The sequence below is a fragment of the Gopherus evgoodei genome, chromosome 11, assembly GCF_007399415.2.
Source record: "Gopherus evgoodei ecotype Sinaloan lineage chromosome 11, rGopEvg1_v1.p, whole genome shotgun sequence".
NCBI lineage: Eukaryota > Metazoa > Chordata > Testudines > Testudinidae > Gopherus > Gopherus evgoodei.
In genome coordinates this window covers 28,480,527-28,506,177 of record NC_044332.1, presented here as the reverse complement: position 1 = coordinate 28,506,177, position 25,651 = coordinate 28,480,527, and the positions used below count along the sequence as shown (strand labels likewise).

Below are 25,651 nucleotides of genomic sequence, written 5' to 3'. Positions count from 1 at the left end.
TTGATTTGGGTTGAACTGAATCTTGAAAAAGTTCATTTTGGATTTGTTTCTGAGTTGGGATTCAAACCTGGGTTTCCTCTATCACAGGTGAGTGCCCAAACCACTAGGCTAAAGGCTACAAGAAAAGGGAGTGATGGCATCACCATCTTCTCCAGCTGCCTCCTCCTCTGTGACTGGCCAAACTATTCATGTGAAATTTGCATATAGTTGGGTCCACCAGAGCTGCATTTTTCAGCAAATAAACTACTCAGCTGAAAAATGTTGCCCAACTTTAGATCTGAGACACACAGCAGGTTCACATATGATTGTACTAATACTACATTATGTTGTAAACATTTTAGAGATTACCATAGTGCTTTGTGCACAATTCATTGCCAGCAAAGTAGTTATAAGGCTATACGTGCAGCTAGAAAGTTGTTAAAAGTGTTAATAGTATTTGTACTTCATATCTAGTGCCTTCCGCTTGCGTCTCCGGGTATCTCAAAGCGTTTTATAAAGGTGGGCAGTATTCCCCATTTTACAGGTGGAAAAAAGAGGTGTTGGAAATTAAATAACTTGCCCAGTACAACAGAACAAATCCATGTCAGAGCTAGGCTTAGCACTCAAGTGTCCTTATTCCAAGTCTCCTTCGTTAACCCTCACTACCATGCTATTTGTCACTCTCCCCCTTTCTCTTCAGCAAATTGAGGTTTTGTGACTTAATTGAGTGATTACTTAGGTTAAGAAGAAACATATGGATGCATTTCCTTTGTATATTCTCTGATGGAGAGGTATGTAGGTAGTGGTGGAGTGGGTATTTGCAGGATGTCTTGCTGAGAGTTCTGTGCTGTGTTGCACTGAAATTCTGCTTCCTTTTTTAAAAGAATATATTTATTTTTTTCATAAAGAATCAGACAATAGAAAGGTAAATGAATTGCAGCTTTTATATGTTTCCAAATTTCACATGCTTCACAGGATCTCTAATGGAATTATGCAGTCTTACAATTTGTCAAACCTGCAAGACAAGCAAATACAAAACCAGACAATAATACATAGACATAACATGTCAGGTTGGGGTTAACAGTAATAAGTAGGAGAAGATGTACATAAACAGGCAGAGGAGGGGACAGGGAAAAAGAGGTTAGGTGGAATGAAGGTATGGCATTCTTTGAACCATCTCAATATTTTCTGTCCAGATGTTTCTAGAAAAGGGGTCCAAATTGAGATAATTGTTCTCTCTGGCAATGAGCACTTCTTTCTTTGGTTGCTAACTCAGACAGCTCTGAATACCACTACTCTATTCTGGGCATATGCCTACTCTTCCAGTTGCTTCCTAGTTTTTATATTCTGCAACTTAGCTATTTTGTCTGCATGTCATACGGAGGGTAGGAATTTTAAAGCATCAGGGCCAGATTTTCAAAATAGCTCTCATTTAGACACCCAAATTAAGTGGACAGATTTTCAAAATTCTTTAGCACCCATTGTTCTCCTGGGGAACATTTGGGTGATGACTAGAGTTGGGCAAAAAATTTCATGTGTACAGTTTATTCACTGAAAAATGCAATTTTAGTTGACCAGAAACTATTAGTAAATTTGACAGAAATTTGCCAAATAGTTTTGATCCCCATTTTTGCTCCCCAGGCCTTAGATGCCATTCACAAAATGGCAGTAGGTGGTGGTGGTGGTGGTGGTGGTGGTGGTGTACTATAAATTGTCACTGTGAATGACAGTGAATAGTCATTGGACCAGGGAAAGAGCATGAGAATGACTCTCTAGACTGGTGATTAGGGTCCTCACCTAGGATGTGGAAGGACCAAGTCAAGTCCCTGCTCCACATTAGGCAGAGAGAGCAATTGAACGTGGGTCTCCCACATCCTAGATGAGTGCCTTAACCACTGGACTAAAAGTTTTATAAGGAAGGCAGTGGCTCCTCCATGTATTTTTGTAAATCTGTCCCTTTACAGCTGCCCAAAATGGATTTTTTTCCCAGTTTGTTGAAATTTTTTCAATTTTAGTTCAACCTGAACCTTTTTTTATTATTTTTTCATAACTGTCAGTGAACAGAAAAATCAAAATATTTGCCCAGCTCTGCTGTGTCCTGAGATATGAAAGATCATGGAAAGATGCAAACAAGCAGTTGCTCAGAGGTTATGATGAGGGCTCTCTAAGTACTTACTAGCTCCTAAATTCAATGGCTCAACCCTTCTAAAAATCAGGCCACTTTTAATTAGGTGCTTAAACTTTTGACACTCAAATGTGATCATTTTGGGTTCGATTTATAAATATTTAGCTGAACATTCTGAAAGACAAGTAAACAGAAGAACTCTGTCGGTATTCCTTACTTGATTTTTTTGCTTCTGGGCTAAGGGAGGCTTACAGAAAGGAAGAGAAACTGATGAGGAGGGATATGAAAAGTGTGCTTCCTGGATAGGGCCATTTTTCTCTTTGGGGGAAAGTTGGCAAGAAATTGTATGCACAGGAGTCAATTAAGGAAAAGAAGTGAAGTTGTTGGACAGAAAGATGGTAGAGATGGATGGATGAAAGGAACAAATTTGTTGTAGCTCTTGTTCACTACAGATGTAATCTCCCTGCCCACTTTGCCTGTTAATATCCGGCCTTGCCATTGCTCTCCATTTTCTGCTCTAAGTGGTGATCCAGTGCAGGGCTGGCTCCAGGCACCAGCATTCCAAGCAGGTGCTTGGGGCAGCAATCTGCAAGGGGCGGCAGTCCATGAGTTTTTGCTGCCCCAAGCAGAGTTCCAAATTGCTGCCATGGACGGCAGGGGCAGTGTGTGCCGTTAGGGCGGCACGCGCATTTCCGCAGCGGTGGCAGTTCAGCGGCAGCTTCTATATTCAGCTGCTCATGGTGGCAATTTGGTGGCAGCTTCTGTCTTCAGCTGGAAGACAGAAGCCGCGAATTGCCGCCACTGCAGAAACACGTGTGCCGCCTTAACGGCACACGGACTGCCCCCTGCCATCCTCAGTGGCAATTTGGCGCGCTGCTTGGGGCGGCAAAAACAGTAGAGCCGCCCCTGATCCAGTGTCACTATCCTGGCAACACACCTCAGCTTTGGACCCCCTCCGACCGCCTGCCACACCTGTGGAAGCAGAGTCTCTGGAGCCAGCCTGTTGCGGTGTCTGGTAAGACTTTCTGCAAAAATACTATAAGGTATAAAATATTATGAACTTTGCAAATCTGGGCATCATTGCACAAGCTTCCCTGATCTCAGTAGGCAGCCTCCAGTGTAGTTAGGTTTGGGTAGTGATAGCACGAGCATAGTACATGCTGTGGCATTTGTCTGAGTGGAAGCCAGTAAGACTGAACATCATGGGACCTCTTTTTAAAAAAAATAAATAAATAATAAAATACTGCATTTGTATTCGTACTTTCCATCTTAGATTTTTCAAAGTTTCTTAACACAATGTTGATTTAAGCTTCACAATACTTATATGAAATAGGAAAGCACTAGCCCATTTTTACACATGGTAAATTCAATTAAATGACAATTAAATGACTTTGCTAAGAGTGCATAGTGAGTTTGAGGCTGTGGAAGAAATAAAGCCCTGATATTCAGAGACTCAGGTCTGTGCCTTAACCCCCAAGCCAACCTTCCCTTTTTAATTTTCCTGTGGGTCAATCCTGAGTATAACCCTGGTTATTTAAGAGGTGCAGTGCATCATTCTAAGATTAAGGTTGTTGGTTTTTTTTTAAAACATCTGTGGGTCCACCTTGAATGTTCTGCAGTCGCTCCCACTAGGAACAGGTCCACTAGATACCTGCAAGTTGAATAACAAGATCTTTTACAAAACACCGGAGTGCAGATCAGTAAATACTGCAGTCTCATCTTTGCCTTGTAGAGAGGTATAATAAGCAGGGTATAATAAGCTAAAAGAGTGGTTGAAATCAAGAGCGAAAATCAGAAAAGGTTATTGTAAAGTTAGGTGAACCTGGTACCTGTCAAATGCAAACCAGGGAGGAAGTTAATATTAACCCTGTATGTATGGGTGACTGGTAAGGGGGTTTAGTCACGTTCCTCTTCCTTTCTGATTTTAGAGATTGTATTTCCAGTCAGTGATGGACAACAAGGGGAAGTGACTTGTTGCTAATTTAGACTAATTTAGTCTGTTATCCAAATCTACCTCTTTCCCTCCTGGAAAAGAGATGATTTATCTCATCCTACTAGAATGTTTCCTTTTTAGAGCCACAGGAAAGATATGATGTACAACAAAGGTTGCTTCTAGTAATGATAGTTTAGCTTGGTGAGGAAGAAGCAATTGGGTTGAAGCCTAAAGTAGGAAAGGAGAGAAAATGTTTGGTTAAATAGTGTGAGGAGAAAATGAACTGGGAAAACTGGGCTTGAGCTTTCTGGTCAACAGTTATTTTAAAACTTGACTCTTGCTTCCAAACTGGATTGTCCTGTTGAAAACTAGACAGGTATCAACAGTAGTGTTGTCACTACATGGAGTAGTTATTTGGTTTTTTTTGTGGAAGAGTACATATTTCAAAGAAGTAGTGAACTGGATGCAACTCCTGGAATGCTAACTTTACATCAGCATGGATTAAATAAATTCCTATAATAATATGGACCTATACTCTTCTTAAACTGTATGGATGATGTGTGAATCATTGAGGCATTTAAAAAGACTGGTGTCAGGTGTGATGGAAACCATATTCTCTCTAAAATATAATGCAGTAGGACATTACATAAAATGAGAATAGACACTACCTAGTCAGAAGCTCAGAGGATCTATTAACCCTAGACAGATTTAGGATTAATTTGTTTTCCATTAGTGGTTTGAAAAGAATTCTCCTGGGGTTTTGTTTAAATTTAATCAATCACATTTTTATTTTTAACTTGGAACAAGTTTAACTGCATGCCCGCAGAGCGGGAAGAGGTTGCGTTTGGGTGTGGGATCTTTGTAAAGGAAGATTTTTGAGTAAGAAATTGTGTGTGAGCACACACTTCCTTGTGCTGCATTTCGCTTTCATATTAGGATTTAAAAAGCAATCAGGTGTATTTATGGTACCATACAAGACATGGAAACTGCAAACCTCTATGACTATTTTTTTCCCCTTCCTCCCTTTAGAGTGCTCTATATTGGCCTTGCCTGTAATACAGCTCGCTACATTTATATCTCCTATTTGGAAAATGCCTGGACTGTTCTCCCTATGGAAGTACTTCAAGGTAAGATGATACAGTTATGATCTTATAGTATAAAGTGAGCCACTTAAATTATTCATGTTGCCATCTGAGCTGTGATTAAGAAAAAGTCCAGTAGCTCTTTGCTTCTAACTATAAATATCCCAAAAGACTTTATAGTCTTATAAGTTTTTACAGTGGTTGTCATGGAAAAGGTTTGACGTCAGGAAGTTGGTTCTGCATTTGATCTGCACACTGTTCTCTTTGTTGATCCAAACAGATCTGCTTGAGATCAACACACCCTATAACTAAACAAAGAGACAGGAGTATGAGTTGAATACACACCTGCACATGCTGCTTGGTTGCCGGGGTTCTTAATCTTCTTTATATCTGTTAAATGCAAAAAATCAACACAGTTGAAAGACAACAGTTAAAAAGAATGGATTTATGCTTATGCTAACTTTTTTTTTTTAAATGCCCTAGCCAACAAAGAAAATGTTCTGGAACATCCTGTCTGTTAAATTTTTCTGCAATTGTTTTTCAGTGGCATTCTGTGATTTATAGCTTAGGCTACTATAACCTGACAGGAACTTAGGTTTCAACAAAGCCCTCTATGTGCTTGCAAGACAAGGCAAACCTTTTAGTTTTACTTTTTATTCAAATCAATTGCTTATAAGGCCATTATTTTAAATTAGAGATTAATAATATGCATGGTCTATGCAGAAGCATCATTTTGAGTCCTACTGTCAGATGAAAAATCATATTTTTTTTTAAAAAAGACCTTAGCTGTGTTACTAAAAGCATATTAGATTACTATAATGCAGATTTACTTTCTGCCATTTATACTCTTAATTTACTGTAGCATGCAACACAGTTCACAGAAAGATAACTCCCCACCATATTATCACTTTTGAGGTGGTTCTGTTCTAAGACCTAGATTACTTGACTCTCCCATTTAAAGTGAGTAACATCCCATGAGTCACTACAAGTTGTGGTGTTAATGAACCTTCTGTTTTGCTCTAGTGCGTCTGGTTTCCAAATGTTTGGTTTTTTTAAATTATATACATCACATGAGCACATTTTAATGTAATATTTCAAAATTGTTGATTTGATAAATGTCTTATCACAATACGCTCTAACAGTGTTTCCAATGCCTCGTGACTTTTCTGTAGAATTATATATTTAGCAGAACTGATAGAGTAAAATATGGCAAACTTGTGCTGTTTATTACCTAGGGTGGGATTTGATATTTGTGATTACTGAAGTTCTCTATGAAAACTGTTTCATTTATTGGTCTCTGATTGGCATTTCAAAGTAAATGAAATACTTGTATGTAACGGTGGATAAGTTAATTCTAAAGAAGATTAAATATTTAATTAACATAAAATTAGAAAGGTACATTGAATTTCTAGATAAGAATTCAAGGCCACTGCAGGGCATGGAGAGATTTCTAGAAGAGACTGTGCAAACTGCATCTAGTGATTGTACTTTTAACCATGCTACAGTTTCGTAGCTATCAGTGTATAGACGTTGGTGAGAGCTGCTCCAAGCACGGCATTTTCTTAAGACAGAAAATGAGAGGAGTTTATTTTGCACTTATTTCCTAATGAAAGAGTTTGGAAACTGTAAGCCTTGTTTATTCACACACGCACGGTTATATGAAAATAAGGGGTTGGATTAACTCTTCAATTGCTAGAAGTTTCAACGCTCCCTGCCAAATGAGTGCCTGTGCGGTGTAAATACAATGCTGTATGTCTTAATTCTCCAAACATGCAAGGACATGAGTTAATGTAACCTGTTTTCAATTCTTGTCAGGTTACAGTAGAGCATTCAGTAGCCTAAATTATAAGCTCAGAAAGCCACTGAAAAATTTAACAGGGACAGGATGTTCCAGAACACTTTCCTTGGTGGCTAGAGTATTTAAAAAAAAAAAAAAATGTTAACACAAGCATAAATCCACCCTTCTTAACTGTTGTCTTTCAAACGTGTTGACTTTTTGCATTTAATAGATATAAAGAAGCTTAAGAGTCTCATTAATCACTTTTCTGTCTCAATAGAGTGACTATAGTTTTACTAAAATACTCAGGCCATGTTGGTTTCAAAACAATGGGCTGAACTCTATTCTGGCAAAGAATTTTTCCCAGTATAAAATTACCTCATCTGTCAAATAGCAGCCATTCTAAATTGTCCAGCTGGGTGATGAGACTGGTGATATGAAACTATCACTTTTAAAGATATGGAGCTGTTACAAAGTGGCTAAAAAGCTCCAGAAATGAGTACCAGGACCAATCCTGCTTTCCTTGTGCACCTGGAGCTCCAGTTTAAGTTAGCAAAGATGGTTACTTCTGTGGAGTAAATAACTTTGGGGAGGAAGGGGTGGTTTGTTCATCACAGTTTTATTAGACTCTGCCAGTTTTTTGGATAGGCTATGATACGAAAATCTTTCATTTTACACAATCAGAGTTTGTTTGAAAGCTCTTTATATAGACACTGACCATCTGATTATATAAAGATTATAATTTGATTGTGACTCTTCAAGGAGGAGCAATGCACAGTTGTTATGATCTGAGAAAAAATGCCAGATTTGTTCCAATAGAATAGTTAACTGACATAAAATGGAACAGTTCTCACAAGACCAGCCAAGACAGAACAGGTCTCTTCATCAGGTTAGAAGGGACCTCAGGAGGTCATCTAGTTCAACCCCCTGCTCAAAGCAGGATCAATCCCCAACTAAATCATCCCAGCCAGAGCTTTGTCAAGCCTGACCTTAAAAACCTCTAAGGAAGGAGAGTATCAGAGAGGTAATCGTGTTAGTCTGGATCTGTAAAAGCAGCAAAGAGTCCTGTGGCACCTTATAGACTAACAGACGTTTTTGGAGTATGAGCTTTCGTGGGTGAATACCCACTTCGTCGGATGCATGTCGGATGCAAGTAAGGAGATTGCACCATCTCCTTAGATAACCCGTTCCAGTGCTTTACCACCCTCCTAGTGAAAAAGTTTTTCCTAATATCCTACCTAAATCTCCCCCACTGCAGCTTGAGACCGTCGCTCCTTGTTCTGTCATCTGCTACCACCGAAAACTGTCTAGATCCATCCTCTTTGGAACCCCCTTTCAGGTAGTTGAAAGCAGCTATCAAATCTCCCCTCATTCTTCTCTTCTGCAGACTAAACAATCCCAGTTCCCTCAGCCTCTCCTCATAAGTCATGTGCTCCAGCACCCTAATCATTTTTGTTGCCCTCCGCTGGCCTCTTTCCAATTTTTCCACATCCTCCTTGTAGTGTGGGGTCCAAAACTGGACAAAGTACTGCAGATGAGGCCTCACCAATGTTGAATAGAGGGGAATGATCACGTCCCTTGATCTGCTGGCAGTGTCCCTATGTATACAGCCCAAAATGCCATTAGCCTTCTTGGCAACAAGGGCACATTGTCAACTCATATCCAACTTCTCGTCCACTGTAACCCCTAGGTCCTTTTCTGCAGAACTGCTGCCTAGCCATTCAATCCCTAGTCTGTAGCAGTGCACGGGATTCTTACGTCCAAAGTGCAGGACTCTGCATGTGTCCTTGTTGAACCTCATCAGATTTATTTGGGCCCAATCCTCTAATTTGTCTAGGTCCCTCTGTATGCTATCCCTACCCTTAGCGTATCTACCACTCCTCCCAGTTTAGTGTTATCTGCAGACTTGCTGAGAGTGCAGTCCACGCAGATCATTAATGAAGATATTGAACAAAACTGGCCCCAGGACCGACCCGTGGGGCACTCCGCTTGATACCAGCTGCCAACTAGACATGGAGTCATTGATCACTACCCGTTGAGCCCATATTCTATGATTCTGTGTGTCTTCTGCAATAGAGCTTCCTTTGTACATCAGGATTGTGTAACAGTGGAATGGGGTCGCAGAATCAATTTGTGGCTATTTTAAACAGCTAGTTAGGAGAGTCAGAGTATATGTATCTGATTCCCCAAGGGAGAGAGGGGTATGTGGGTAATTAATAAAATATCTTTCCTTTTTTGTTTGGATGAACTGCATCCCGTAAAATATCTGTGCTCTAAAGCTTAGTTTGCTAGAGGTTAGCATGAGTGGAAAACTTGGATGTAAATTGTTACTGTAGATCTTGTGTCCAAAGAGATTCCAGTGGCTAAAGCAAGATAATGTATTGGATTTTTGATTTATATTTCACATGGACAGTCTCTCTTGAAATATTTAACTAGTTTAATCCAAACAGATTTCTTACTAGGGTTTGGTTTTAAAGTAGTTTGAAATTGCCAATGCTATACACATGTCTATCACAAAACCCAAATGATTTAGTAACACACAGAAAATAAAAAGCTCACTTCATCCTATTTGGCTCTGAAGGAGGGATTGGGTTCATTTTGAAGGGAATTAAAAACACCAAGCATTTCTCTGGACCATATTGTTCTCGACTTGGGGTGTATGTGTGTTTTTAATATTGTAGCCTTTGTTTTCCTTACCAAATAAATTAGCATGGTACTCAGATTGTTAAAAGTGCACCAGAAATGTTTTGGATTTGCCAGGTTTTTAACTTGATGATTAATAATTTATTCTTTTTCGTAGCTGACAGTCTGAATGCATTACATAAGCTTTTAAGTGATTTCCTTAATCAGCATGAGACATAGTTTTCCGAAAACTGAATCACCCTTGTTGGTTTACGCCTTTAAATTGAGGATTAAGAAGACAATAGTTACTTTCTGCTTGCAATGAAATCAATCAGGGATCTCATCATTATGTAACGAGTAGGTTTTTCAATATTAGTACTTTTAAAATTATTTTTGGACCCATGTGTACTGTATAAAGTAGTCTGAAAATCATTCAGCATGTCTAGCATAAGTCCTCTTTCAACAAGCTTGATGTGTTATAAGTAAGGACAGACTCACAATTCAAAAATGATTTCTAGATGTGTACTTAATCATGGTGTGTTCTGTAATCTGCTGACTAATCCTCCGTTACTAAGTTTCCTGAAGCTCGCAGATATTTTTGTTGTAAAATATCTAAATCAGACTTTTTGCAGAGAGTGAAAAATAAACATAGAACTTTCTAGACATCAAATAGGCTCCTGACCAGAAGATCAATTCCAGTATATTGCCATTCATTAAATGAATCTTGTGGAATCCTGTACGTCAGTATGCCACGTACAGATTTGTTACTTTTGTCTTATTTAATTTAGTTTATGCAGCTGTTCAGTTTACACTGATCAGCAATTGCAGAACTGAACTCTCTCCCCCTGATGTTCGTTAATAAATCAGGTACATAGGACTGATGCTTGTTGGTTAAATCATCCATTCTCCAAACCATATTTCTAAACTGGCAGTTGGACAAATGCTAGCAATGGCTAGTCAGGGGATGAGCTGTGACTATATTTAATTCCACCCAACCTCGAAAAAAATATCACCAGCCAATCCATGAGGGTTTTTTAAAGCAGAACCACAGTAAAATAGCTTTAGGTGTGTTCACCATGTAACTCTCTACAAAATTGCCATTTAGTGTTATCTGCAGACTTGCTGAGAGTGCAGTCCACGCAGATCATTAATGAAGATATTGAACAAAACTGGCCCCAGGACCGACCTGTGGGGCACTCCAGTTGAAACCGGCTGCCAACTAGACATGGAGTCATTGATCACTACCCGTTGAGCCCATATTCTATGATTCTATGTGTCTTCTGCAATAGAGCTTCCTTTGTACATCAGGATTGTGTAACAGTGGCAAGTGCCTCTTGCCCCAGAGTCAGGATTTGAAATTGAGGCTGCAGATAGCAACCTTCCCGTCTCCCTGCCAACTGATATATATTTTTCTTCTTCTCCATAACATCTGACCACTATGTTCTGCCTTAGGCAAAATTGTCTCTGCATATTCTGATTTTCCATGGTAAGAAAAAAAAAAATAAAGGCACCCAAAATGTATTATTATTTGATTAGGGAAGAGTGCTTCAAATGCATATGTATTATTTATATCTGAAAGGACCTCTACCACTGTTAGCAATGGAAATTGGTGATGTCTGACAGCCGGTGGGCAAAACTGCTTTGTAATGGCATGCGTAGTCAAAGCAGACTTACAGCAGTGGGAGAAGTCCTATTGCGTCTGAGTCAAAACAGCATAAGCAAAGCTTACTGTACCTTGCCTAACCCTGAGGAACCTCTATGGTCTGTCAGCCAAGATCTCCCAAAGCCAAGTGCAAATGCAAAGTGAGTAGTGCCAAGAGTTTGGAAAGAATTGATTTTTGAGGTGGTTCTTAACATGCTTTTATTTTATTTTTTTAAAAGTTTGATTAGGTATGTCAGTGTACATATAAGGATTAGCCTCTGAACTCCTTCCAATGTGGCAGTAATGTTAAGGCCTTTCTACATTTTAAAACATATATCAGCATAGCTGTGTCAGTCTTGGGGTGTGAAAAAACCATACCCCCTAACAGTAGAGCCAGACTGAACAACACCCCTGGTGTAGATGCTGCTATGCCACCACAAGAGTGATGCTGTTAGCATAGTATCAGAGGGGTAGCCGTGTTAGTCTGGATCAGTAAAAGCAGCAAAGAATCCTGTGGCACCTTATAGACTAACAGACATTTTGGAGCATGAGCTTTCGTGGGTGAATACCCACTTCTTCAGATGCATGTGGTGGAAATTTCCCGGGGCAGGTATATATATGCTAGCAAGCAAGCTAGAGATAACGAGGTCAGTTCAATCAGGGAGGATGAGGCCCTGTTCTAGCAGTTGAGGTGTGAAAACCAAGAGAGGAGAAACTGGTTGTGTAGTTGGCAAGCCATTCACAGTCTTTGTTCAATCCTGAGCTGATGGTGTCAAATTTGCAGATGAACTGAAGCTCAGCAGTTTCTCTTTAAAGTCTGGTCCTGAAGTTTTTTTGCTGTAGGATGGCCACCTTAAGGTCTGCAATAGTGTGGCCAGGGAGGTTGAAGTGCTCTCCTACAGCTTTTTGTATATTGCCATTCCTAATGTCTGATTTGTGTCCATTTATCCTTTTCCGTAGAGATTGTCCAGTTTGGCCGATGTACATAGCAGAGGGGCATTGCTGGCATATGATGGCGTATATTACATTGGTGGATGTGCAGGTGAATGAACCAGTGATGGTGTGGCTGATCTGGTTAGGTCCTGTGATGGTGTCGCTGGTGTAGATATGTGGGCAGAGTTGGCATCGAGGTTTGTTGCATGGATTGGTTCCTGAGCTAGAGTTATTATGGTGCGGTGTGCAGTTACTGGTGAGAATATGTTTCAGGTTGGCAGGTTGTCTGTGGGCAAGGACTGGCCTGCCACCCAAGGCCTGTGAAAGTGTGGGATCATTGTCCAGGATAGGTTGTAGATCCTTGATGATGCGTTGAAGGGGTTTTAGCTGGGGGCTGTATGTGATGGCCAGTGGAGTCCTGTTGGTTTCTTTCTTGGGTTTGTCTTGCAGTAGGAGGCTTCTGGGTAAACGTCTGGCTCTGTTGATCTGTTTCCTTATTTCCTCGTGCGGGGACATCTTCATCATCTGGACCCATGGGAAGGAGACTCTGGAAAAATTCCACCACGATTTCAACAGCTTCCACCCCACCATCAACCTCAGCCTGGACCAGTCTACACGGGAGGTCCACTTTCTTGACACCACGGTGCAAATAAGTGATGGTCACATTAACACCACCCTATATCGAAAACCTACCAACCGCTATGCCTACCTTCATGCCTCCAGCTTCCATCCCGGACACATCACACGATCCATTGTCTACAGCCAAGCACTGAGGTACAACCGCATCTGCTCTAACCCCTCAGACAGAGACCAACACCTACAAAATCTCCACCAAGCATTCTCAAAACTACAATACCCGCACAAGGAAATAAGGAAACAGATCAACAGAGCCAGACGTGTACCCAGCTACTTTCATGAGGAGGAGCTATTGACAGAAAGATGGGTGGTTGCTAGGGCTGTCAATCGATTAAAAAAATTAATCGTGATTAATCGCTCTGTTAAATAATAATAGAATAGCATTTATTTAAATATTTTTGAATGTATTCTACATTTTCAAATATATTGATTTCAATTACAACATAAATATAAAGTGAGCACTGTACACTTTGTATTCTATTTTTATTAAAATGTTTGCACTGTCAAAATCAAAAGAAATAGTATTTTTCAATTCACCTAATACAAGTGCTGTAGTGCAATGTATTTATCATGAGAATTGAACTTACAAATGTGGAATTATGTACAAAAAATAACTGCATTCAAAAACAAAACAATGGGCCATTTGGGGATGGGTCCTGCTTTGAGCAGGGGGTTGGACTAGATGATCTCCTGAGGTCCCTTCCAACCTTAATAATCTATGATTCTATGAAAACTTGAGAGCCTACAAGTCCATGCAGTTCTACTTCTTGTTCAGTTAATCACTCAGACAAACAAGTTTGGTTACAATTTGCAGGAGATAATGCTGCCCACTTCTTGTTTACAATGTCACGTGAAAGTGAGAACAGGCGATTGCATGACACTGTTCTAGCCAGCACTGCAAGCAGGGCTGTCCTTAGAATTTATGGGGCCCTACGCAGTATTATTAAACTGGTGCCCCTATGCCCAACAGCAGCCTGGGCTCGTAGACCAGGGGGAGGAGGGACAAGGCAGCAAGGATACCAAGCTTCCCAGCCCACCTCTTCTGCCTGTGGGCCCACCCATACTCCATTCCTGCTCCGCCCCAGGCCCTGCCCCACTCTGCCCAGGCCTTGCCCTCTCCCCACTGTCTCCCTCCTCTCTTCCCACCCCCTTCCAGCCAAATCCCTGAACCCAAATGACATTAGAAAGAAATTGCAGAAGAGCGTTTTTTTCAAAAGAAAATGGAGGATGTTTTCCACTGCATGCCAGATGGTGATGACTGGACATGCAGAAGGTAGCTAATGAAAAGCACTAAACTTGGGAATAAAAAATGTCAGTCGGGAGTATTTTGATATGCCATGAAGTTTGTCAGAGATTTTATTTGCAAAAACTTTGTAGTAAGGGCAAGTCAGCTGTCCTGCTGAATACAGCATTAAATATAATGGAATACATGATGCAGCTCCTCTGTTTTACATTTTCTTAACCAGAATTTCTAAACTGATTTTATATTTTAAATGTACTCTTAAGCCTTCATAAAGTAATCATTACAGATTAATACATATTTAACTCACTGAAACAAATACATTATTTTAAATTAATCAGTCACAGAGGTTTAGTGTGTTCATAACAATATTCATTGCTTTTAGAAAAAGGGAACACCAGGGCCGGCTCTAGGTTTTTTGCCGCCCCAAGCAAAAAAAATTTTGGCCGCCCCCCATCCCAGCCCTTGTTCCCTCCCCCGACCCCCTGCCGCCCCAGTGCTGGGCTTCCCCCTTCCCCCCCCATCAGTGCCCTCCCCCCACCCCGCTGCCGCCTCAGCCCTGGGCTCCCTCTTCCCCCCGCCATCAGTGCCCCCCACATGTCCTGCCGCCCCGGCCCTGGGCTCCCCCTCTGCCACCTGCACCCTCCTTCCGCCACAGCCCTGGGTCACTGGTAACTCGCTCCAAGGGTGGGTCATTCAGCAGGAATTTTGGATGTGCACAAAACACAGACAGGATTGGTTCGCATATGGTTACAGAGCTGCAGTAAAGTGGAACAATTAACTGCTTGTGTGATTGGAGGATATCTGGATGCATATTATAAACCGTCCTCCATAAATGAGGAAAAGTTGAGGTGCCTTTATTATTCTTTTGTTCCACTCTTTCTTTCAATGGGGAATTTGCCAATGCAATATCACTGTCGTCCTTTTAAACAAACAAACAAACAAAAAAAGGCAGTGGATGTTGAAAACAGCAATTTCCAGTCCTAATAACCACTGGGAAGCATTTCTTGCTCAATTTTATCTTACTTTTTCTACAGCAAGTTACAGTGGATCAGTATATTTGATTTGGGAGAAATGAAGTAACAGCTGCCCAAACTGAGCTTGAGCACTCCTGAATTTTGAGGTGTTCAAATCTGGAAGGCAGGTGCTGGGTGTGGGGGTGGCCAGGTGGGCTGTGGGCTCCACGGGGGAGCACAGCACCATTTATGCAGCAGCGTGTCTAGAGCTGCGCAGAGCCAGACACACTAGTCTGAGTGGCATGGTAAGTGAGCTGGGGGTTGGAGAAGGGGTAGAGGGTTCTGGGGGGGTGCAGTCAAGGGACAGGGAGCAGGGGGGGTTGGATGGGGTGGAGGTTGGGGGGGGCAGTCAGGGGCAGGGAGAAGTGGGGCTTAGATGGGTCAGATTCGGGGGGGCAGTCGGGACAGGCAGCGGTTGGATAGGCATGGGAGTCCCAAGGGTTTGTCAAGGGACAGGTAGGGGGTGGGGTCCTGGCGGGAAGTTGGAGGGGGTGTCTCAGGAGGGGGCAATTGGAGACAAGGACCAGCGGTGCTTAGGGGGTGGGGGTCCCAAGAGGGGGTGATCAGGGAGTGTGGGGGGGAGTTGGATGGGTTGGGGTTTCTGTGAGAGGCAGTCGGAGGGACTGGATGGTGGCAGGGTGGGGCTTCCCTCCCCCTGGAGTGTCCTGTTTTTTGAATGTTAAAATATGGTCTCCCTACCACTCTCCAATCACAGCATGCTGCTGCATGAGGTCCCCCTCCTTCCTTTCCAGTTGGCAGTGGCCAAGGAAATCCTGGGATATGTTCTTTTCCTGCTCCAGGGCTGGCTCTATTGGCAGGGAGCTAACCAAGGAACTGCAGCTCCCAGAGCCCACTGTTGGTTCTCAACTCCTAGGCTGGATCCCTCCCGGCTGCCGCCCCTGCAAATGGGCTCTCCCAAGCAGGTGCTTGCTTTGCTGGTGCCTAGAGCTGCCCCTGGGGAACACTAATTTTACTTCAATCTCCGTAACAACAGACATGTTTATGACATTTCGCCAACTTTAAAAAAATACATTTCCAATATGTTATTTTAGGCATAACAAAAGATTTTATATCTTACTAAGGAACTGATTTTGCTGGATGAGTCTCTTAAAACTAGTTCATCAAATAGTCAGCAGTAAAGAAAAGGATGTCAAGGTTTTTTCCTCCACTTTGAGCTTTAGAGTACAAATGTGGGGACCTGCATGAACACTTCTAAGCTTAATTACTAGCTTAGATCTGGTAACACTGCCACCAGCCAGAAATTCAGTGTCTGGGGCACTTTCTGTCCCCCCAAAACTTTCTCCTCCCTGGGTTGCCTTGAAAGGCTTCACCAGTTCCCTGGTGAACACAGATCCAAACCCCTTGGATCTTAAAACAAGGAGGAATTAACCATCCCCCCTCCTTTCCCCCACCAATCCCTGGTGAGTCCAGACCCAATCCCCTTGGATCTTAAAACAAGGAAAAATCAATCAGGTTCTTAAAAAAGGAAGCTTTTAATTAAAGAAAGAAAAGATAAAATCATCTCTGTAAAATCAGGATGGAAAATATTTTACAGGGTACTCAAATTCATATAGCCCAAAGGAAATCCCCTCTAGCCTTAGATTCAAAGTTACAGCAAACAGAGGTAAAAATCCTTCCAGCAAAAAGACACATTTACAAGTTAAGAAAACAAACATAAGACTAACACGCCTTGCCCGGCTGATTACTTACAAGTTTGAAACATGAGAGACTGTTTCAGAAAGATTTGGAGAGCCTGGATGTACGTCTGGTCCCTCTTAGTCCCAAGAGTGAACAACAAACAAAACAAAGAGCACAAACAAAGACTTCCCTCCACCAAGATTTGAAAGTATCTTGTCCCTCTATTGGTCCTCTGGTCAGGTGTCAGCCAGGTTTACTGAGCTTCTTAACCCTTTACAGGTAAAAGACATTAACTCTTAACTATCTGTTTATGACACGCCCCCCCAAATCTCAGACAGTGTGGAACCACACTGGCAGTGATTTCTTCCTAGAACCTTAGAATAAACAAATTAATAAAACACATGCACCTTTACATATTCTACTAATTATGTAAAACTACAAGACTTTTCATGTTTCTAGGACAATTTTTAACCAGTTGATTCTGGGAAACTTTCACAGGAGAGTGCATCAGCTACTTTGTTAAAAGCTCCTGAAATGTGTTGAATTTCAAAATCAAAATCTTGGAGAGCTAAACTCCATTGAAGCAGTGTTTTATTGTTTCCCTTGGCAGTATGAAGCCACTTTAGCGCAACATGATCGGTTTGTAGCTGGAAATGCCGTCCCCAAACGTATGAGCGTAGCTTTTCCAGGGCATACACAATGGCGTAGCATTCTTTTTCACTGATTGACCAGTGGCTTTCCCTCTCAGACAGTTTCTTGCTGAGAAACACAACAGGATGGAAGTTTAGATCCAGTCCTTCCGGCATTAAAACTGCTCCTACACCACACTCAGATGCATCTGTGGTTACTAGGAATGGTTTGTCAAAGTCTGGGGCCCTTAGCACAGGGTCAGACATGAGTGTCGCCTTAAGCTGGGTAAATGCCTTCTGACACTCATCAGTCCACTTAACTGCATTCAGCTGGGTCTTTTTGGTCAGGTCTGTTAGTGGGGCAGCGATTTGGCTGTAGTGTGGTACAAATCGCCTGTAATACCCAGCCAGGCCTAAGAAGGATTGGACCTGTTTGACTTTGGGACAGGCCACTTTTGGATAGCAACCACCTTGGCTTGTAGGGGAGTTATCATTCCTTGCCCCACCTGGTGTCCAAGGTAAGTCACTCAGTTTTGGCCTGTTTGACACTTTTTAGCCTTAACAGTTAGTCCTGCCTGCCTGATATGCTCAAAGACTTTTTCCAGGTGTTCTGTCGATGAATCAAAAAAAATAGCCACATCATCGACGTAGGCAACTGCATATTCTCCCAATCCTGCTAGGAGACCATCTACAAGTCTTTGGAAGGTAGCAGGTGCATTTCGCAGCCCGAAAGGAAGCACATTAAATTCATACACCTCTGCATGGGTGATGAAGGCTGACCTTTCTTTGGCGGGTTCATCTAACGGTACTTGCCAGTACCCTTTGGTTAAGTCTATTGTAGAGATGAACTGGGCACGTCCCAATTTCTCCAATAGCTCATCGGTGTGTGGCATTGGATAGCTGTCAGGATGAGTTACAGCATTTCGCTTACGGTAGTCCACGCAAAAGCGTATTTCCCCATCTGGTTTGGTTACTAGAACCACTGGAGATGCCCATGCACTGGTAGATGGGCAGATTATACCCCTCTGTAGCATGTTTTGGATCTCCCGTTCTATAGCAGCTTGGGCATGAGGAGACACCCGGTAGGGTGGGGTTCTAATTGGGTGAGCATTACCTGTGTCAATGGAGTGGTATGCCTGTTCAGTCCGTCCTGGGGTGGCTGAGAACAATGGGGTGAAGCTAATGCACAGCTTCTTGATCTGTTGCCGCTGCAGACGTTCCAAGGTTGTGGAGAGGTTCACCTCTTCCATGCCACCGTCACTTTTTCCTTCATAGTAGACATCTTCAGGCCACTAAGCGTCATCTTCTCCCTGGGTTGTAAATTGACAAACCTTTAAGTCTCTGGAATAAAAGGGCTTGAGAGAATTAACATGGTATGCTTTAGGGTTGAGGTGGGAAATGCTATGAGATAGTTAACAGCTCTCAGGCGCTCTTGGACCGTGAATGGCCCTTCCCATGACGCTTCCATCTTATAGGCCTGTTGCGCCTTTAAGACCATAACCTGGTCTCCTACTTTGAAGGAACGGTCTCCGGTATGTTTATCATACCAGGCCTTTTGCTCTTCCTGAGCATTCTTTAGGTTTTCTTTAGCAAGGGCTAAAGAATGTCGGAGGGTGCGTTGTAAGTTGCTTACAAAGTCTAGAATGTTAGTTCCTGGAGAAGGTGTAAACCCCTCCCATTGCTGCTTCACCAACTGTAATGGCCCCTTAACCTCGTGGCCATACACAAGTTTGAATGGTGAAAACCCTAAACTGGGATGTGGTACAGCCCTGTAGGCAAAAAGCAACTGCTGCAACACTAGGTCTCAATCGTTGGAGTGTTCATTTACGAATTTATGTATCATGGCCCCCAAAGTTCCATTAAACCTTTCCACTAGGCCATTGGTTTGATGGTGGTAAGGAGTGGCAACCAAGTGATTCACCCCATGAGCTTCCCACAGATTTTTCATGGTCCCTGCCAGGAAATTAGTTCCCGAATCTGTAAGGATGTCGGAGGGCCAACCTGTCCTCGCAAAAATGTCTGCTAAGGCCTGGCACACAGTTTTAGCCGTGGTGTTGCTTAGAGCTACTGCTTCCGGCCATCGGGTAGCAAAATCCACGAAAGTCAGTATGTACTGCTTTCCTCTGGGGGTCTTTTTTGGGAAAGGACCCAGAATATCCACAGCTACTCGCTGAAATGGGACCTCAATTATGGGGAGTGGCTGGAGAGGGGCTTTGACCTGGTCTCGGGGCTTTCCCACTCTTTGGCACACCTCACAAGACCGGACATAATTAGCAATGTCCTTGCCCATTCCCTCCCAGTGGAAGGACTTCCCCAACCTGTCTTTGGTTCTGTTCACCCCAGAATGGCCACTGGGATGATCATGGGCTAAGCTTAAGAGCTTTCCCCGGTACTTAGTTGGAACTACCAAGTGTTTTTGAGGATGCCAGTCTTTCTGGTATCCTCCAGAAAGAGTCTTCTTGTATAAAAGTCCGTGTTCTACAACAAACTGGGATCGGTTAGAAGAGCTGAGAAGTGGTGGGGTGCTCTGTGCCACCGCCCAAGCTTTCTGAAGGTTGTCATCTGCTTCCTGCTCAGTCTGGAACTGTTCCCTTGAGGCTGGAGACACCAGTTCCTCCTTAGACTGTGGACTTGGGCTTGGTCCCTCTGGAAGCGATGTAGGTGATGGGGTTGTTTTCGTTGCTGGTGAACCGCTCTCCGCTGGTGCACTATGCGATATTTCAGGCTCTGGCTGAGCCACTTGGGTAGGGTTGTCTGCTGCTTCTGCCAGTTTAGGCCCACTGGGGCCCTCTGGCGTTGGGGTTGGAGATGGGTTTGCAAGCACTGGCGTCAGTGCTGGCAACGGTTCTGGTGCTGGTTGCTTTTCCAGTTCCGGTTCTGGGATTGGATGCACTGTGGCTGTTGCAGTCGTTGGCAGGGGATCCGGGTCCACCACCTCTGTTTGGGTCTCTGGTAACAGAGACGGGGCCCTTGTGGACAGCTCAGGAACAGGGATGGGTCTGGAGGCTTGCCTGGCTTGGCTGCGTGTAACCATTTCCACCCTTTTGGCCCACTTCACCTGGTTGGCCAAGTCTTCCCCCAGTAGCATGGGGATGGTATAATTGTCATAGACTGCAAAAGTCCACATTCCTGACCAGCCCTTGTACTGGACAGGCAGTTGAGCTGTAGGCAAGTTTACAGATTTTGACATGAATGGGTAAATTGTCACTTGGGCCTCTGGGTTGATGAATTTGGGGTCCACTAAGGATTGGTGGATAGCTGACACTTGTGCCCCTGTGTATCTCCACGCAATAACCTTTTTTCTGCCCACTCTCAAGGTTTCCCTTCGCTCCGAGGGTATTTGAGAGGCATCTGGGCCTGAGGATCTTAGGTGTGATGGTGGTGTAATGAACTGCACTCGGTTGGGGTTCTTGGGGCAGTTGGCCTTTATATGTGTCCCAATTCATTACATTTAAAACATTGCCCAGCTGACTGGTCACTTGGCCGAAGTGGGTTGCTGGAGACTGGTGAGGTGGGACAATAGGGTGTCTGGGGCTTTCCTTGGGTTGTAGGTGGGGTCTTGGGTTGCCCTCGGTTATAAGGTTTATTTTCTGTTTGCCCCCCTGTGATATTCGCTCCTCTTGCGAGTAGCTTTTTTCCTTTCTGCCACTTTCACCCATCTGGCGCCAATCTCCCCTGCCTTGGTTACAGTTTTGGGTTTCCCATCTAGGATGTACCTTTCTATTTCCTCAGGAACACCCTCTAAGAACTGCTCTATTTGCATTAGGAGGGACAGCTGTTCCAGAGATTTAACATTTGCTCCTGATATCCAGGCATTCCAATTCTTTCCAATGTGGTAGGCGTGTCGGGTAAATGACACATCTGGTTTCCACCTTAGGGCCCTGAACTGCTGATGGGCATGCTCAGGTGTTAGCCCCATTCTGATTCTGGCCGTGGTTTGAAAAAGTTCATAATCGTTCATGAGTTCCTTAGGCATTTCAGCCGCCACCTCTGCTAAGGGTCCACTGAGCAGTGGCCTCAGCTCTATCATGTACTGGTCTGTAGAGATGTTGTTCCCATAGCAGGTCCTTTGAAAATTTTCTAAGGCAGCCTCAGTGCCATCACCTGCCTTGTAGGTGGGGAATTTTCTGGGATGGGAAACAGTACCTGGAGAAGGGTTGTTAAGGTTGGCTGGTCCATCCTGCTTAGCCTGTGCTAAGTTCAGTTCATGCTTTCTCTCTCCCTCTCTTCCATCTCTTTTTCTTATATCTCTATCTCTCTTTGTTTCATCTCCAGCTCTTTTTCTTTCATCTCTATAGCTCTCCTGTGGGCAGCCTCTTTGGCTTTTTCTTCTGCGTCCAGCCTAGCCATTTCCTGTTTAACTGCTTTCTTGGCACTCATTTTTTTGCTTTCTTGTGCTGGCCACACTACCTCTGCAGCTTACTGACTGGAATGCTTCAGCTCAGGCTGCTTGGTTAACAGAGATTTTCTAACTAGCTATACCCAAGAGGTAGAAAGAAAGAAAGGAGAAAAAAAAAAAAGAAAAAAACCAATTCAACTTGTAAATCCCTTTTGCTGGCTGTCTGCTGGCTCACAGTTTGAAGCCTCCTCTTAACAAAGACCCTTGTTAAAAAAACTTAACACCTCTGCCCTCAGGCTGCTTTCCAAGCAGCTAGAAAGGAGAGAGAAAAAAATCCTACTGACTTTTGGTTCCTAGAAATCCCAACACTGCTCACCATGTCAAGGTTTTTTCCCCACTTTGAACTTTACAGTTCAAGAAGTGGAGACCTGCATGATCACTTTTAAGCTTAATTACTAGCTTAAATCTGGTACCCTGCCACCAGCCAGAAGTCTGTGTCTGGCACACTTTCTGTTCCCCCAAAACCTTCCTTGGGGAACCCAAGACCCAAACCCCTTGGGTCTTAAAACAAGGAGAAATTAATCATCTCCTTCCTTTTCCCCCCAGACTCTCCTCTCCCTGGGTTGCCTTGAGAGGTTTCACATTGATCTAAACTCTTTGGATCTTAAAACAAGGAGGAATTAACCATCCCCCCTCCTTTCCCCCCCGCCAATCCCTGGTGAGTTCAGACTCAATCCCTTGGATTTTAAAACAAGGAAACATCAATCAGGTTCTTAAAGCTTTTAATTAAAGAAAGAAAAGGTAAAGATTATCTCTGTAAAATCAGGATGGAAAACGCTTTACAGGGTACTCAGATTCATACAGACTAGAGGGACCCCCCCGCCAGCCTGAGATTCAAAGTTACAGCAAACAGAGGTAAAAATCCTTCCAGCAAAAAGACACATTTACAATTTAAGAAAACAAACATAAGACTAATCCGCCTTGCCTGGCTATTACTTACTATTTTGAAACATGAAAGACTGATTCAGAAAGATTGGGAAAGCCTGGAATGATGTCCCGTCCCTCTCAGTCCCGAGAGCGAACAACACAAAAAGCACAAACAAAGGCTTCCCTCCACCAAGATTTGAAAGTATCTTGTCCCCTATTGGTCCTCTGGTCAGGTGTCAGCCAGGTTTACTGAGCTTCTTAACCCTTTACAGGTAAAAGAGACATTAACCCTTAACTATCTGTTTATGACAGGGAAACTTGTTTGTCAGGCTATCTGGAAGGAAAGGGGTGTTGTCCCTTTAAGGGCTGTCTTCAACAGGGGGGCAAAGGGAGATGGGGATGGACAGAAAGGAGAGAGGACTTTGGAAGCAAGTTTTCTGTAGTATAGTAATTAAAATTAAAATGTGTATTTTAGATAAGGATGATCCTTTGAAGGATTTATTTCAAAAAGTACATGTCTGAAGATCCAAGCATTTAAGGCTAAAGATGCACACTGGGTTGTGCATCTAATAATCTATGGAAGGATTTTTTTAGAGATGTGATTCTATAGTCTTCTAATGAAATATGTTTAAAGCTAATTTTAAACGAAGGTCCTGTAGACTAACATGTTCTGAGTAAATATTACAGTCATGCACAACTGTTTTTGTCAGTAAATTCAGAAACTGACAATAGATATAGAAGCTCCCCGACTTACGCAAGTGTTCCGTTCTGGAACGCCTTGCGTAAGTTGAATTTTGTGTAAATCGGGAAGTATCTCCGACAATTGCACACGCACAAAAAAAAAAGCTTACGGAACTTTTTCCATAAATCCAGATTTCTGTAAGTCGGGTTTGCATAATCCAGAGAGCATCGGTACCTAGGGGTTGGCAAATGCCTGTTAAATGCTTCATTACCACTTGAATGGCTCTTTAACAGTTTCAATGTTGTGCTAAGAGGTGTGGAAGGCTTTTTCATTTTAAGTTACTAGATCCCCTAGGGAGGAAGACTCACCAGGCTAGCTGTGGGAGACCGCAGGAAGGGTCAGAACAAGGATAGGAAAATGTGGAAGGGTGGACATTAAGACCCAGGAGTGCCCCAAATTTTTGGGTGCTGTAGGCAGGCGCATATGCCTAAGAATGGCCCTGGTCGCAAGATATTTACATGCAAGATATGCTAAAGATTCATATGTCCCTTCATGCTTCAACCACCATTTCAGGTGGATGCTGATGATGGATTCAGCTTGATAACAGTTCAAAGCAGAGCGGACTGATGCATGTTCATTTCATCATGAGTCAGATGCCATCAGCAGAAGGTTGATTTTCTTTTTTGGTGGTTTGAGTTCTGTAGTTTCGGAATCTGAGTGTTGCTCTTTTAAGACTACTGAAAGCGTGCTCCACTCCTCATCCCTCTCAGATTTTGGATGGCACTTCAGATTCTTAAACCTTGGGTTGGGTGCTGTAGCTCTTATTAGAAATCTCACATTGGTACCTTCTTTGCGTTTTGTCAAATCTGCTATGAAAGTGTTCTTAAAACAAACACGATGGATTATCATCTGAAACTGCTATAACATGAAATATATGGCAGAATGTTGGTAAAACAGAACAGGAGACGTACAATTCTACCCCAAGGAGTTCAGTCACAAATTTAATTAATGCATTATATTTTTTAACAAGTGTCTGCATGTCCTCTAGACTGGTGGACAAAGCATGAAGGGACATATAAATGTTTAGCATATCTGGCATGTAAATACCTTGCAGCGCCGGCTAAAACAGTGCCATGCAAACGCCTGTTCTCACTTTCAGGTGACGTAAACAAGAAGTGGGCAGCATTATTTCCTGAAAATTGTAACCAAACTTATTTGTCTGAGCGATTGGCTGAACAAGAAGTAGGACTGAATGGGCTTGTAAGCTCTAAAGTTTTTGAGTGCAGTTATGTAACAAAAAAAAATTTACATTGTAAGTTACACTTTCATGATAAAGAGATTGTGCTAGAGCACTTGTATGAGGTAAATTGAAAAGTACTATTTTGTTTATCATTTTTACAGTGCAAATATTTTTAATAAAAAAATTGAGCACTGTACACTTGTATTCTGTGTTGTAATAGAAATCAATATATTTGAAAATGTAGAAAAACATCCAAAATATTTAATACATTTCAGTTGGTATTCTGTTATTTACCAGTGCAATTAATCGTGATTTTTAAATGCTGCAATTAATTTTTTTGAGTTAATCGTGTGATTTAACTGCGATTGACAGCCCTAGTTGTTGCCCAACCTGCCTAGAGATGCATCACAGAAAAAATTGCAAGCGTTGTTATTTCATGAAAGACTGAGGAATATGGCTGACTTTAATATAAACACTTCGTTCCCAGGACATTTAACTGCGACTGTCAACTAATCAGTGAAAACAGATCATGACAACAAACTTAGTGCTTTCTAAAACGTTTCCTCTCCATAGGTGTAACCCATGCAGCCATATGGGCAGCTTGTATTTCGTATCTTAGTGCTGCAGTGCCTCCAGAATTAAGAACTTCAGCTCAGGGGATTCTACAAGGTCTCCACTTGGGTCTGGGCAGAGGATGTGGGGCTATGATCGGAGGGGTTTTGGTCAACTATCTTGGTAAGCAAACATTTTATTTAAGTGTGATTGCAGTTTCTTAGTAGTGCAGCAAAACTGGACTGAAAGCATATGTACACTTAATGTATTGCTAATGAAGCCATATTTGTTACACTCAATCACATACAAAATCTATTTATACACATGTAGATTTGTACATTGATAATTATATGTGTATGTGTTTGTAATAGTATGCCTTGAATTTTTAGTATTATGTGAGCAAATCCACTCATAAGCACTGCCCTGTCCTCAGCTAGGCAGCTGGATGAATCCTTCATGAGATGACCAATGGCTGTTCACTATCGTGTGGTTGTCATGCAACCTCTGCACACTCAATCGAGAAGTGGAAGCATAATTTGTTCAGAGTCCATGTAAAATAACCTGCTGCTAAAAGTGCCAGAAGGGAGGAGAATAACCTAATGAGTTTGATCTTGGATGGACTCTGATGTGGTATCCGGAGTAGATCAAAAGGACTGTTC

General features: G+C 42.6%; 2 protein-coding genes across 9 annotated transcripts in view; one reads left to right on the top strand and one right to left on the bottom strand.

Annotated features, from left to right (window-relative positions):
- Positions 1-25,651, top strand: part of MFSD6 (major facilitator superfamily domain containing 6) — a 56,607-nt gene that overhangs the window by 22,257 nt on the left and 8,699 nt on the right. For all 8 annotated transcript variants that reach the window (XM_030579954.1, XM_030579950.1, XM_030579951.1 and 5 more), the window contains 2 exons: positions 5,067-5,164; positions 25,014-25,175. In XM_030579954.1, coding sequence (XP_030435814.1) covers positions 5,067-5,164; positions 25,014-25,175 — 260 coding nt within the window. The remainder of the gene's footprint in view (positions 1-5,066; positions 5,165-25,013; positions 25,176-25,651) is intronic.
- The window catches only part of NEMP2 (nuclear envelope integral membrane protein 2), a 56,802-nt gene continuing 32,134 nt past the window's right edge, over positions 984-25,651 (bottom strand). Inside the window, exons 9-10 of the mRNA XM_030579961.1 lie at positions 5,465-5,509; positions 984-994 (exon numbers count right to left, since the gene is read on the bottom strand). Of these exons, the coding sequence (XP_030435821.1) occupies positions 5,494-5,509 (16 nt within the window). The 3' untranslated portion in view covers positions 984-994; positions 5,465-5,493. The remainder of the gene's footprint in view (positions 995-5,464; positions 5,510-25,651) is intronic.